Raw genomic sequence first — 13825 nt, forward strand, 5'->3', positions numbered from 1 at the left:
TGATGCACCTAGGTCTGAAATTTTCCACACTTGCCAGTTCCAATGTGTATATGTGTCTAGGTGCACATATATATTCCTGAAAATGGAGCACCTCTCAAAACTGATTAATAAAGAAAAATAATCCAAACAACTGAAGAAAGAAGTCTGGTTGTAGACATTATTCTGACAGGCCAGATTAGTTGGTTTTCTTCTTTGTAATCAGAGTGCTGCTTTATTAATGCTATATACATTTCCCTTTTCTTGTCTCTGGTAGATTCAACCGACAATGTATCGTTGACAAGGACAAAAGGAATCAATGCAGATATTGTCGTTTAAAAAAGTGTTTTCGAGCAGGAATGAAAAAAGAAGGTAATGGAGTCATTTACTATTTGATATACCAAGAAAAAATTCTGAGTGAGTTTTAAAATATAATAAAAATTCTAAAAAACTCCAACAGAATAATTCAATGGAAAGTCTACTATAATGCCTTCATGATGGAGAAATGCTTTTATATTGAGGTAAAATATATATCTTCTAATTTTCAGGTGAGTAAGCAGTTCTAGCATTTTGATCATAAGCAAGTCCATGGATTCAAAGTGAATTTGCAACTGTTCAATCCATGAATCCTGGCACCAAAATTCATTGATTTCTATATATTGAACCATATGCTGGAAAAGTTCAAACTGTGAGATTTTAGTTTTAATTTTTCATGAAATCTCTATCTGCCATTTTTTTTCTACCCTGAGTAATGACAGTGCTAATTTACCGGTTCTTCCATTAAATTTAAATGTAAGAAACATTTAAACCAGAGGAAGGACTGTGAAGCTGAGTGAAATAATAGTGGTGAGAAGACTAGTGGTAGCTGTCAGTGGAGTCTCCACATTAATTAAAAAAAATTCTAATTTCTTTAAGGTTTAAAATGGGAAAAATGTTACTTGTGCATCTCACTGACAGGGATGAGAAATGTGAGTCACAGTGATCCTCCTGTGGAAGTGGAAGGACCAGATGACCACAGGAGCAGAGCGATAGGGAAAGAAGGGCGGTGGTAATATCAGAGGAATATTGTTGTTGGGGCTGTTGCTACACTGACAGTTATGATGTAGAAGCAAAAGATGTCCTGATCTGTTTCAAATGCGCACTCAAAAGTGGTTAATCACAACTTTGCTACCTTTTTTGTTTGGAACATGGTGTATCTGCCTGAAGGCCAGTCTGAAATGTGAGTGCTCAGTTCTCCTGTACAGTAACAAGGCTGTCATTCTTTTAGTCTTTACATAGCTTTCCTAAGATAAAGCAAGCTGTTTCTTTAGGCTCTTAAGTATCTATACTGTAGTACTGCTTTGCTAGTGATCACGTTATTGATATGAGATAAAATAGATTTTTCTTTTTGAAGCTGGATGGGGATATTCTAAACAGTGTTACACAGTGTATGAATGAAATAGGTTTGCTAGCTCTTATGGATCTCCTTTAACAAACTTTAGCCTTTGGAATTTGAGTCATTAAAATCGGTAACATATTGTATGTATATTATCAATCTGATGTGAAGAAAGGGGGAGACCTGTGTGTCCACAGCTGCCCTAAAACTTTTGCAAAAAGCAGAGCTTTACAGACTTTCAGAACCTGGAATTAAAGAAATTTATCTCAGAAGGGACATCTGGAATTCATCTAGTTCAGATCCCCATTTAAAGCAAGGCTAGTGTCTAGGTTCAGTCAGGTTACTTGGGACTCTGTCCAGACAGATTTACACAGTCCCTGAGAGGGGAGATGGAACAGTCTCTCTTGGCAAGTTCTTTCAGTGCTTGACCAGCCTCATTGGGAAGAGTTTTTAATTTCTAACTAATTGGAATACGTCTTACTGCAATTAGGGTAGTGTCCATTGTCTCTTGTCCTTTCACTATGGATTTGAAAAGAATCTGGCTCCATTTTCTGTACAGAAATGAAGACCCCCACCTCCATGTTGGTCCTCTCTTTTCCACATAAGGTCTGCTTCACCTTGTGCACTTTGTGGGTTCCATCTCCGTAGTCTTCCTCTGGACACTGCCTAGTTTGCCAGAATCTTTCATGTGCTGAGGAGCCCAAAACAGAGAAATGGTCATTTCCTTTAAGATGCTAATGCAACCCAGTGCATGGCATAAAACTTTCAACCTAATTTACACTGTTCTACCCTACTTTGGTCCCACTACCTCTAAAACTTTCATTTTTTCATTGCATCCAAGCCATGTTTATTCGAGGCTTCCAAGTGCTAAAATAATTCAAAACACTGAACTGCTTGTGTGTTGTTACATACCTTTTCACATGGTCAGGGCATGTTTCATAGTGTAAGAAGTGTAGCATAGTCTCTATGATTGTTTCTCCTCTTGTTTCTAGAAAATCTTTCTTTTCTGCTAGACAAAGGTAAGAAAGGCTTCAGTTGGTGAAAGCTGTACAAGGCCTCTTTAAGCAAATATTCCACCTTCCTCATGTAATCTCTGTTTAAGGCAATTTTAGCCTGAATTGACGGAAAGGCTTTAGCCAGACAGACAGTCTAGTCTAATAATCCAAAATTATGTATAAGTAGGAGAAAATTGAAGCATCCACCTATGGTTCTCAGTGTACTCCACCAGTGACTTTCACTACTGATTGTCAGAATACCTTACTATTTTTGCAATACTAATCAGTGCTGGCATTATTTTAATTATCTATGTAGCACTTAAGCTGCTGAAATTCAGTGGATGTTTTGGCATTCTTTTACAAGAGGTTATGGTTTTTGTCTCCTGTCTACATGAACATATAGCGCTTTGTGTTTATCACCACACAAAATTTCTTACTGTGACCTTAATAAAAGACCCATCAGTGAGTGTCCTTGCAAAAAGTTAGTACACCTCTGGAATAAACTATGTGCATTGTTCAGATAAACTCTGAAACTATTCTGTGCATAAAATATTTTATTTTTTTTTTTTATTGAAACCTCTCTTACTGCTCCTAAATTCTATAATGCAGATTGTTTCCCATAAAATAGCAAACTTATCTTTGGAAATAAAACTGCTATTCTTAAAAAATTATGAGATTCCTTGTGCAATAAAAAGATCAGCATAATTCTTTTTTTTCCCTTTTCTTTTTTCCTTGACCTAACCTTGGACGTGATTTCGGTTTTAGAAATATCTGACTGATAGTTTTATTTTTTTCTTTTTCCTTCAGTTCAAAAGTATGCCCTGTTGCTTCATAAGTCTTGTGTGTGCTGAGTAAGGGTTCCTTATCCTAAGCCCTTTCAAATGCCTTTCTTTGTACCCTATTAGACAAAACTTACTGTCCTGAAACTTTTTAACTGAGTTAATATTCCATAAACTGGCTAGGAATTAAATGTCACTAAGGAGGAGCATGAGATTTAGGTTTCAAAACTATCTTACTGTTAGGTTAAGTTCATGATTTATTCCTCTTTCAGAATTTCCCACAGCAGAGCGGGAGGAGGGCTTTCATACTTCCTCTGACTGAGATATTTTTTCAGTGGTGGTGCTGTATCTCTTAACCTGCTTGACAGTTCGGAGGTGTCCATTTCTGCCACTATGATAAAAACTACTTTACTTATTAAATTGGTTGAAATAACAAAATTAGAACATGTCTCAGGTTCAAAGGAAGAAAGAGGTTTTATAGTAATAAAGCCACTGAAAAAAGTGATGATAATTCAGTATCTATCTATAATTAGTTATACATACTTTTTGCAGGCAAGTAATATACAGATAGAGACCATAAACATGTATTGTCATTCTTCCTCATTACTCGGAGCTAAAAGCAGATCATCCTCTTTGAATGTCAGACCTTTCAGTTCTTACAGTTATCTTCTGAAATACGGTAAACTTCTGAAATTATACTGTGTGTCAGCTTTTACGAGTCAGTAAATGAGATGATTATTCTTTTCCAGCTGTACAAAATGAACGGGACAGGATAAGTACAAGAAGAAACACCTTTGATGGCTGCAACATTCCTTCTATTAGCACATTGTCACAAGCTGAGACACTCTCCCGTCAGGTACTGAGATATACCACAAAATTATTTAGTAACTTTAAGACTGATTTTACTAAATCTAAATACTTTTCAGTTTTTTATTGCATTGAATATAATTATTGAGATTACTTTCTTCTACTTCCAAAATGCACCCAGCTTCCTGTTCCCGGTGAAAGAATCAGTAATAGAATACATTCTTGAAGCAAAGTCAATAAAAAAAATTCTACTTTGTCCAGGACAATATGTCTTAGGCACCTTTCTTAATAAAGCTTTATGGTTCTTACTGCTTTTAAATCAGTTGCTGTCTTAGGCAGCTTGTGGCATCTATCTATCCTTGAAGCTGGCTTTCCCATGAAGTATTAGTGAAAAAATTGTCCAAAGCCATTACACTCATTTCTTTACATTCTTTTGAAAATCCAGTTTTTAATATCCTTAGACATTATAAGTAAGGCAAACAGAAATGTTCCAACTGCAGAGTCTGTTCACATCTCGCTTTTGAATTTTCTTTGTCTCATCTGAACTTCATTTTCTCTTTTTCTTTTTTTTTCCTATCCAATCAATTGCTGCATGGAACAGTCTCTAGTCCTTTTCTGCAGCTCAGATAAATCATGATCATTGATTCTGCATTCTTGCACCTCTTACTAACTTGCTTAGAATTTAACTGCCACCTTTATGATTTCATGCTGACTGATTTATACATCCCCAAATGTTTTGTAATCTCATCCTTTATCAGCATCTCTCTTAGGCTGGAACTGTCTGTAAAGAATTGATGCAGGAATTACTGGGTGATATGTCTTTGGCACATATTGCATGTCTGGGCAGACTAGATGGACATAATGGACCTTCCTACCTTTCATACCTATACACTATGAAAAATATAGCTATTTTTACCTCCTTAGTAATTTTTTGAAGTTGCTTATTGTGCTTTTTTGTATTACTCTGTTAATCATTTCCGACTGGTATATGCAATTCAAGAATAAGAACTGTCTTAAACAGAATCACATCCTCAGCTGTTTATGGCACAAAGTTCTCTTCAAACAGTAGATTCCTGGCCTAAAACATCCCCTTGTGTACATGTGTAGATTTATTCTACGTACTATTTGGTGGGACAGAATTAGTTCCACTATGTCAAGCATATATGAAGATACAATCTTGGCCTCAAAGTCCAAGAGACTACATTAACATGGTGGAAAAGTCAAGTCTTAGAAGTACTTGTTTTTCTCTCAATCAAATAGGCCTGTAAGATGAGTTCAGTCCTGAGGAGAGACTTGAAGGAGGAGGTAGTGTCCCAAGTCATTATCCAAGTCCTTCAGCTGTGAAATGAGGAAGAGGGTGGCATTCATCTCTTTTGAAATTTTCATATTAAATAGAGCAAATTAATTACTTTGTTCCTGAAGATCCCTTACAGGGGGAAATTGTCCAAGTACAATTTTTCACCTACAGACTCAAGAGAGGCTTCCAGGATTATGTAAATATGAAAGGGACATGCTCGACTCCCATAGGCATAAAACCATCTGTCCCTGAAGGTTTTCAGGACAATTGGGATATAGTGTTAAATTGTCATGTTCATCAAGTCATTAACAGGTACAAGTTCCACTGGGAAGGGTTTCATCCCAATATAAGAAAGAAATTTTTACAGGGAGAATAAACAATTACTGGAGCAACCTTTTCAGGGATGTGGTGGAGTCCTCATCCCTGAGGAACTAGATGAGTCCATCATCTAGGCTTACTTTCCCACAAAAGATTGGATGAAATCATCTTTCAAGGTCCTTCCTAACCCACACTGGTCTATGATTCTATGAAGTCAGTGACTACCGTGTTGCACCCCAAAAATGAGAGGAAGGTTAAATCAATAGAGAAATAGAAATAGGAAAGTCCATATCTTCATATCCTTGTGAAGAGATGAAATCTTAATAATGAACTCCATGGAAGTCATCCTATGAGTCCCCAGCAGAAGTTCAGCAAGTAATTTTGGCATGTAGTTTATAGTTTGTAATGTAATTTTTAATTTATAAAGATGCACAGGTTTGATTAAAAGATATTAAAGGAAAGACAATGTATTAACTTCATGAGTTGGTATGACTAACAGTTAAACAATCTACCTCTTCTTTACGTTCTTGTATTATCTCCTAGTTGGTGCATGGTGGTATCTTTCTCAGGTGTGACCTGCTCTCAGAAGTCTCTTCTTTGTACTTTTGAGTCTTGATCAAGATCTCTTCTACTCTTCTGGAAAAACAGTGAAATGTGTTGAGTTTCTTTACTCTCTTTCTTTGCTGAAGGTTTTCTAGACTGAATCACTCTAATAGCTCTCACCTGAATGATATTCAGTATTTTCAACTATGTTTTTGTAGAAGAGATGCCAGAAATGGACTCATGATTATAGCGTGGATTTCTCAAATGCTCTATCTGCAAAGAAACAATACCTCTAACCTTTTTCCTTCATGATAGCCTTTGAATTATGTGTCTGAGGAGGTTTTCACCTGTCTAGCTTCTCTAATTTCCCTGAGAACTGATGTTCAGCTGGTTAACTGACATTAATATCTAAGCTATTTTCAGTGTTTTACACTACTCAATTATGTAGGAAGCACTGAGCTTTAGTTCAGAAGTGCAACTCCTTTTGACTACCCAAGGATAATGGGATTTCACTGCAGATCCCACTGTGGGTTTTAACATGGATATATGAATGAAGGGGAACTGATAGCAGGTCAACCTAAATAGCTTCCACCATCCTGAAGTATGTACAGGTATGCTATTGGAAGATCAAACATTTAATTTTTTTTCCTGAGGAAGATAATCACCCTATATCATTTCCTGAGTATGCTTCTAGTAATAAAACATAAAGGGAAAGTCAATTTCATATGTCTATTACAGTGGTGGGATTTTGGGGTTGTAGTGGAGGGATTTTTTTTTCTTTTTTTTTTCTTTTTTTTCTTTTTCTTTTTCTTTTTCTTTTTCTTTTTCTTTTTCTTTTTCTTTTTCTTTTTCTTTTTCTTTTTCTTTTTCTTTTTCTTTTTCTTTTTCTTTTTCTTTTTCTTTTTCTTTTTCTTTTTCTTTTTCTTTTTCTTTTTCTTTTTCTTTTTCTTTTTCTTTTTCTTTTTCTTTTTCTTTTTCTTTTTCTTTTTCTTTTTTCTTTTTTCTTTTTTTCCTTTCTTTTTCTTTATTTTTTTTCTTTCTCTTTCTCTTTCTCTTTTTATTCTTTCCTTTTTCTTTTTTTAACCTTTTCTGTTACCTCTTTTCTTTTTCTTCCCTGGTATGATATCAGCTATAAACTGACCTTCGGACCTTACGTTCTCAGGCTTGGCTTTATCTTAAGTTGTCTTTCCTGCCTGGCTTAAGAGCAAACCTGGTTTTGTTCCTTTTCTTGAAAAGTCATTAAGAATTTCAGGATTTGGCTCAGTGATTATGTAAAACTGTCCCAGCTTCAGGCCCAGAAAGATATTGCTCTCTTCCTATTTCACAGAACACTGTTCACTGCAGGTGGTCTAATGCACACTCATATCCTTTACATTTCCTCTGCAATGTCTCAGGCCTCTGCCTACACTGCTGCTTCATCATTGCAAACTGTTCTCCTCCAGGCACTAAAACCCCCCTGTTTTACCTTCTAAAGTTAATGATACTTATCTTTTCACTAGAAGAATATGCTACCCCTTTATCACTCTCTTTCTCTGCCCTTAATATTACTGCATGCCCCTATGAGCTCTTCTTTTTTTCTGAAATGAAGTAAATGTCAACCCTTTTAAAGGAAAAAAAAAAGAAACCACCTCCCCTCTATGAATGATAAGGTCTCTGGTATATTTAAAAATAGCATTTTGGAATGAGAAGGTATTGTATCATGATATGAATAATTAAATACTGCAATGCACACTGGTAATAATGAGAAATAAAAATTTATAATTTACGTGCAGACTAATGGTCCATGTGGTCCAGGAGTTTCTCAAGAGTATCCATGCTTACTGCCGTGATATTTTCTTAAATATTCTGTTAACCAGTGAAAATGCAACGATATGAAATTTAACATGTTGAATTTTTTTCTCTTGTAATGACCAGATCTCAGTGTCCAGTCCTGGTTCTAGCACTGATATAAACGTTAAGAAAATTGCTGGTGTTAGTGATGTCTGTGAATCTATGAAGCAACAACTTCTGGTCCTGGTGGAATGGGCTAAATATATTCCAGGCTTCTGTGAATTACCACTGGATGACCAGGTATAAGAGGACACCAAAGAGAAAACTTTAATTATACTGTTCTGTTACTCCTGTAATCTTTGAATGTGTCATGATTTTTTTGGTCTGATCAAATAGATCTGAATGCTAGACCCACATCTTTTCTTTTTTTTTTAAGTTTTGAAATAACACCACCACATAAAAAATATTAACAAAAAGAAGCAGCAAAACGGCATGTCTCTAAGCATTTTGTTCTTTCTGTAGTCTTTTGGAAGCAGAACTTTTTTCTGACCTTGATAAGTATTTATTTCATGTTCACCTTTAATTATAATATGGCAGCATGTTAATTAGAAGCAGGGCTTCTCTACTTGAAAAAAATAAAAGCCATTAGAATCTTGAACAAATTCCAAACGTACTGGTATCAATCCATAGCACATAATCTTTCATATATTACAATGTACTAAAATTATATTGTATATAATGAATGTGAGGAAAAAAGCATCAAGCCTTGAAAATTTACAAGGGTTTTTATGACAGAGGTCTGATCTATCATCACATCTATAATATATCCTAATATATCACCCGCTTTCAGAGTAAGTTGTGTTGGCACACCCAGAACCAATATTCCCACATTGTGGTGAGCAGTTCTTTCACCAGCGGCCTGGGTAGGAGGTTAATTGGTTGCTTGAGATCTCTCAACTCCAGTCCACCAAAATCTGATACATCTTGAAAATCGCTCTGTGACTGCAATTGTGTAAATCCTACTTTTTGTCTCTTCGGTCTCTCAGTTTTTAACGAAATCCTGCAAGAAGTGTTAGATTCATCCTTGGTTTTGATACTCAAACTGAGTCATTCCCTCTTATATTCTTCCTCAGGGATATGAACATGTTTCAGGCCACAGGAGACCCCCCAAAATAGGAGTTTAATGATATCTTTGCAGACCCACAGAGTATGATATATGTGCACAAGCTCAACGTACTGGAATAAGTTAAAACTCTGTTCGTGTGAAAGAAGGAGAATTTTAAGTGCATTGGTTGCACAAGGGCAACAAAAACAAGAAAAAAATATTGCTGCTTTTACTGTTAAGATGGCGTGAAAGAAAAGGGAAGGTATAAGACGTCATTAAAAAGTTTCCGTCTGCATTTAAAAAAATAAATTATCATCTTAGAAGGGCAGGCTGAAAACATCCTTACAGTGATTGAAGAGTACATGTTGGGAAAAACCTTAAGTAGCTTAGAAAAAGAGGGACAAAGATATTGAGAGATAAAGCAAATACCACTTTTTCATTTGTGATAGCAAATTTCTAAGGAGCACTGTACATTTAGTAATGAAATAAAACATCTGGTTTTGAACAAATTATTCCTGATCTGGGAGTCAGCCTGATTTCCAAACCATAAAGGAGGCCAGAGCAGCTAAGTTAACTAACTGAGAACCAAAAAAGTCTTAACAGATAAGTGTACCTAGGTACTGTTTACTCATAAAGTATTGGCTTGGATTAGAATTACTTGCCAAGAGATGAGTTCCTTGAGGAAATAGAGACCATTGCTGAAGTTTCAAGAAGACATCAAAACCAAAGGAAAGTAAATAGATGACAAAGAGTAAACAAATAAGCACAAGTGCCTTCCCAGTATGAACCAGGATTTTTCTTTGTTGACAGTAGTGGCTGTTTTAGCATATCTGGCTTTGTTGTGGAAAAAGCTCTTTTAAGTACCACATAAATTTTTGGTTCAAGTTGAGGGAAATGAAACACTGATACTGCCAAATTCACTGTAGCAGTTCATTCCAGCCCACTGGAGTCTTAAGTGTCAACTTAAAATGATAGAGAAAACTTTGCAAGGGAATACACACTAGTAAATAAAAGTAGATTGTGTATTTATTGATAAGTATTTTGCAGAGCCTAATGTTTAAAATCTGGACTGAGTGCTAGAAGTGACAGAGAATGACGATTTAATTATAGAGTGCTGTTTTTATGGTGTTAAGATTTTTATATTAAAATCTTAATTGTCTTAAACGTGTACCTAATACACAGTAATATGCAACCTCTTTTCTTTTGCTCTTGTTGGAACTTACTGCTTTATCATTTATTGAGTCTGCTGTTCTTTTCATGAGGTTGCCCTGCTAAGAGCACATGCTGGGGAACACCTGTTGCTTGGAGCAGCAAAACGGTCCATGGCGTATAAGGACATTTTACTTTTAGGTAAATATTGGTTTTGTTTTACTTATTAATGATGATGTACATTAGCAACCATGTAATCACTTAAGTGAGACAACTGTTCTGGCACAATCAAAGCAATGCATTCTCTGAATGTTAAATAGCTATTAATGACATAATGTCACATGCCTGTTACAGCAAAAGCAGATGGATAGGTGAGCTAATATTGGATGCTACAAACCAAAACTTAAAGGAGTTCCTGACAATTGTCTCCTTACATTAGCATCCTTTCTACACCTTTATCCCTTAAAAAAATCAGAAGAAAACAACAAAAAGCCCCATCATAAACCCCCCTTTGTTTAAGAGAGCAGCAGCCAGCCTGTTTCCACGTGTACTAATTTCAGTTTTCATGAAAACCATTTATCTGGAGCTTTCTCAAGAGTCCTTTAGGCACAGTCAGAGAAGACTCTACTGGCTAGAATATTGGATAGCCTGTTCCCTTCAACTCACTTTCCCAAGAGCCCTCTCACTGCTGCCTTGACAGTCAGCACATGGCCATCATGTAAACAGCTCACCTGCTGTCCCTGACATGTGGCAGATGGGTGCATCCATGGCACGGGGAGGAGTCATGCCTGCAGAAGCATATTCTTGGTCACTTGAAAGGGCTCCTGCACTGGGTTATGTAAAGAGAACATAGCTGTTAGGGAAAAAGACATTGTTGCATGGTGGAAGCATGTCTTATCTTAGTTCATGCAACAGAGAGGCTCAGTTACCAGATGGGGTGTGTGTCTGTGTGAATAGGGACTTGATGAGGCATTTGTTAACATTGTTTGAAACAGGGCTCTGCCACTCTGAAGTGTAATCTGCCGAACATTAAACATGTGCAGCATTTGGGCTGTTTTATGAGAAAGTGTGTAGGTCATCTTGGACAGGATTTTTGATGTGAGGCAAGACTGTATGGAATATGGACTCAAACTAGTCTCTTCACTGGTGTTATGGAACAAGGACATTTTTAATACTTGTTCTCCTCCCTCTTTGGGACAGCCTTTTCACAGCTCTAAATCATCTTGAATTTATTTTTACATCTGTTATAACATTAAAAGGACAAGAAGGGCTTGGTCTGGAGGTATTTCACCACCAATCCTTTCAAGATAAAAGCTATACAAATGGCTTTCTTAATGTAGTTCTTTCTCTAGATGCTGTTTTACTGACAAACTTAAATAAAAAAGAAATATTTGCAGTTTTATTGGGATTAGTAGGTAATAAGGTAAAAAAATGAAAAAATAATAAGCAGAAAATTATATTCAGTGTCATGGGCATCAGCATATGTATCAAAAGAAGAATGATTTGAGGCTTTAAGGCTTATTTCTGGTACTTGGTATCTGTAAAGTTTATGAGTCATTTTGGCATGGATCCCTTGTGACATAATCTTCAGCTTTTCTTTCAAAAACTGCTTTGGTGGCTTTTGAAAGCTCTGTGACTTTGCCAGTGTTCGCCAGGAGGTGAATTAAGATGCCATGGTGCAGACTTCTCCAAAATGGAAATTTAAAATTAAAGAAAGAGGGAAAATTATTTCTATACTGAAAATTTTATGATGCTGCTAAATTTTATCAGGAGTAAGAGGAGCACCTATTAGAAAAAGAAGCATTCCCCTTATCTTCTCCTATGTATTGACAAATCCTTCATTCAACTTGGGATGTATTATTTTAATTGGGGAAGAAGACATTTTAAGATCAATTTACTATTATATTTATCTGTTATGTAAAGATAAAGGTCTACTTGCTCCATACTTGTGCATTCAAACATGACCCTCAGTCCTGTGGACTAATCAGGAACCATACATGTTGGCATATTTACATGTACAGATTTTTTACTGGGTGACAGCTATAATTTGCACATGTACTCTGTTTGGAAAGAACACTTTTGTATAATGCAAAGGAGAGTTATTACTTAAAAAAATTATTAACCTGAAATGTGCTTTTGAGAATGGGTTGCATCTCGTGTGTTACATGAAAATCTTTATATTAATCCACATGTTGGTATTCTTTTTCTCTAAGGCAACAATTACATAATCCATCGCAACAGTACTGAAGTAGAGATCTGCCGAGTGGCAAATCGCATTCTGGATGAATTAGTTCGACCCTTCCAGGAAATTCAAATAGACGACAATGAGTACGCTTGCTTGAAAGCAATTGTGTTTTTTGATCCAGGTATTTTTACAAAAAAGTCTCTCAGAATTTTTTACACGTGGAAGAATTACTGGAAGTAATTTTTGTTAATGTAGAATCTGTTCATGAATGGAAAAGAATCAAATGAAAAATATAAGATGCTCCTTCCAAATCATAATCTGCCTTGACTTTAAATTTTTGTCATTTTTTAAGATGCAAAAGGCCTGAGTAACCCAATGAAGATTAAGAATATGCGGTTCCAAGTCCAAATCAGTTTAGAGGATTATATTAATGACCGTCAGTACGACTCCAGAGGAAGATTTGGAGAACTACTTCTTCTACTGCCTACACTCCAGAGCATCACTTGGCAAATGATTGAGCAAATACAATTGGTTAAACTATTTGGAATTGTTAAAATTGACAGTTTGCTTCAGGAGATGTTACTAGGAGGTAAACTAACAATTTGCTAAATATACTGTGTTGTATTATGTTGAATTTAGCATGCTGGGATCTTGAGGGATTCATGATGTAATCAACCATGCTGACTCACTGTCTGAGCTTTGGGTCGTGTAATTGTTAGCTAAAGCTTTCTTGTCTTGGCAGTTCATCTTGTTAACTTAGTCTTACGACAGACTGTGCCGTGTACTTCTCAGTCACTGCTGGGTCGTCCTACAATTCCCTTCGCGGATGAAAGAATCCTTACAAATATTTCATGAAATCCACTGTTATTGCAGTCAAAACAGTGAAAATAAACACAGTGCTTAATATGGTTGAAGTCTGGTATAATTGTTTAATGAATACCCAGAGGCAATTATTCAAATTCCCAATCAAAATATTTGCTCTGTGGAAATGTAATTACTGAAGTATTAGTTGCTGGCAACAACATGCTCTTTTGAATTGATATATGCACATATTATTTTTGCAGGTACTTCTAATGATGCCAGTCATCTGCATCACCCAATGCATCCTCACTTAGCCCAAGATCCATTAACTGGCCAAACAATCCTCATAAGTTCAATGTCTGCTCCTGTACATACAGAACAGATTTGTAAGTAATTGCAAGTTATCCTTCTGTCATAAGATTTCACTGTTTCATTTAAAAATATTAATTAGAGTGGTGGCCTGTCAGTGCTCATAGAGTTATTTCATCATCATTCTTAAAATAATTGTGCATTAAAAATGTATGTAGATAAATGGTGTTAAATAAGAGACTTTGACCTGAATTTAATCTAATTTTAAAAATTCAACACCATTCTGATATATAATTGTTTTTACGTGCACAATTTTTAATAAACTAAAAATTCAGTTAATTAAAATATCCTATTTCCCTAACATGTCAAATGTAACCAACTCCCTTTCAGTGCAGTAGTATACATATGCAGAGTAG

At 35.8% G+C, this 13825-nt stretch overlaps 1 protein-coding gene across 2 annotated transcripts in view; it reads left to right on the forward strand.

Moving 5' to 3' along the window:
• Positions 1–13825, forward strand: part of HNF4G (hepatocyte nuclear factor 4 gamma) — a 62795-nt gene that overhangs the window by 45722 nt on the left and 3248 nt on the right. For both annotated transcript variants that reach the window (XM_051768925.1, XM_051768924.1), the window contains exons 3-9: positions 254–348; positions 3875–3981; positions 8005–8160; positions 10228–10315; positions 12328–12480; positions 12652–12888; positions 13364–13486. In XM_051768925.1, coding sequence (XP_051624885.1) covers positions 254–348; positions 3875–3981; positions 8005–8160; positions 10228–10315; positions 12328–12480; positions 12652–12888; positions 13364–13486 — 959 coding nt within the window. The remainder of the gene's footprint in view (positions 1–253; positions 349–3874; positions 3982–8004; positions 8161–10227; positions 10316–12327; positions 12481–12651; positions 12889–13363; positions 13487–13825) is intronic.

Source organism: Manacus candei, unplaced genomic scaffold (assembly GCF_025592945.1).
Source record: "Manacus candei isolate 608988 ecotype Guabito, Panama unplaced genomic scaffold, ASM2559294v1 h1tg000008l, whole genome shotgun sequence".
NCBI lineage: Eukaryota > Metazoa > Chordata > Aves > Passeriformes > Pipridae > Manacus > Manacus candei.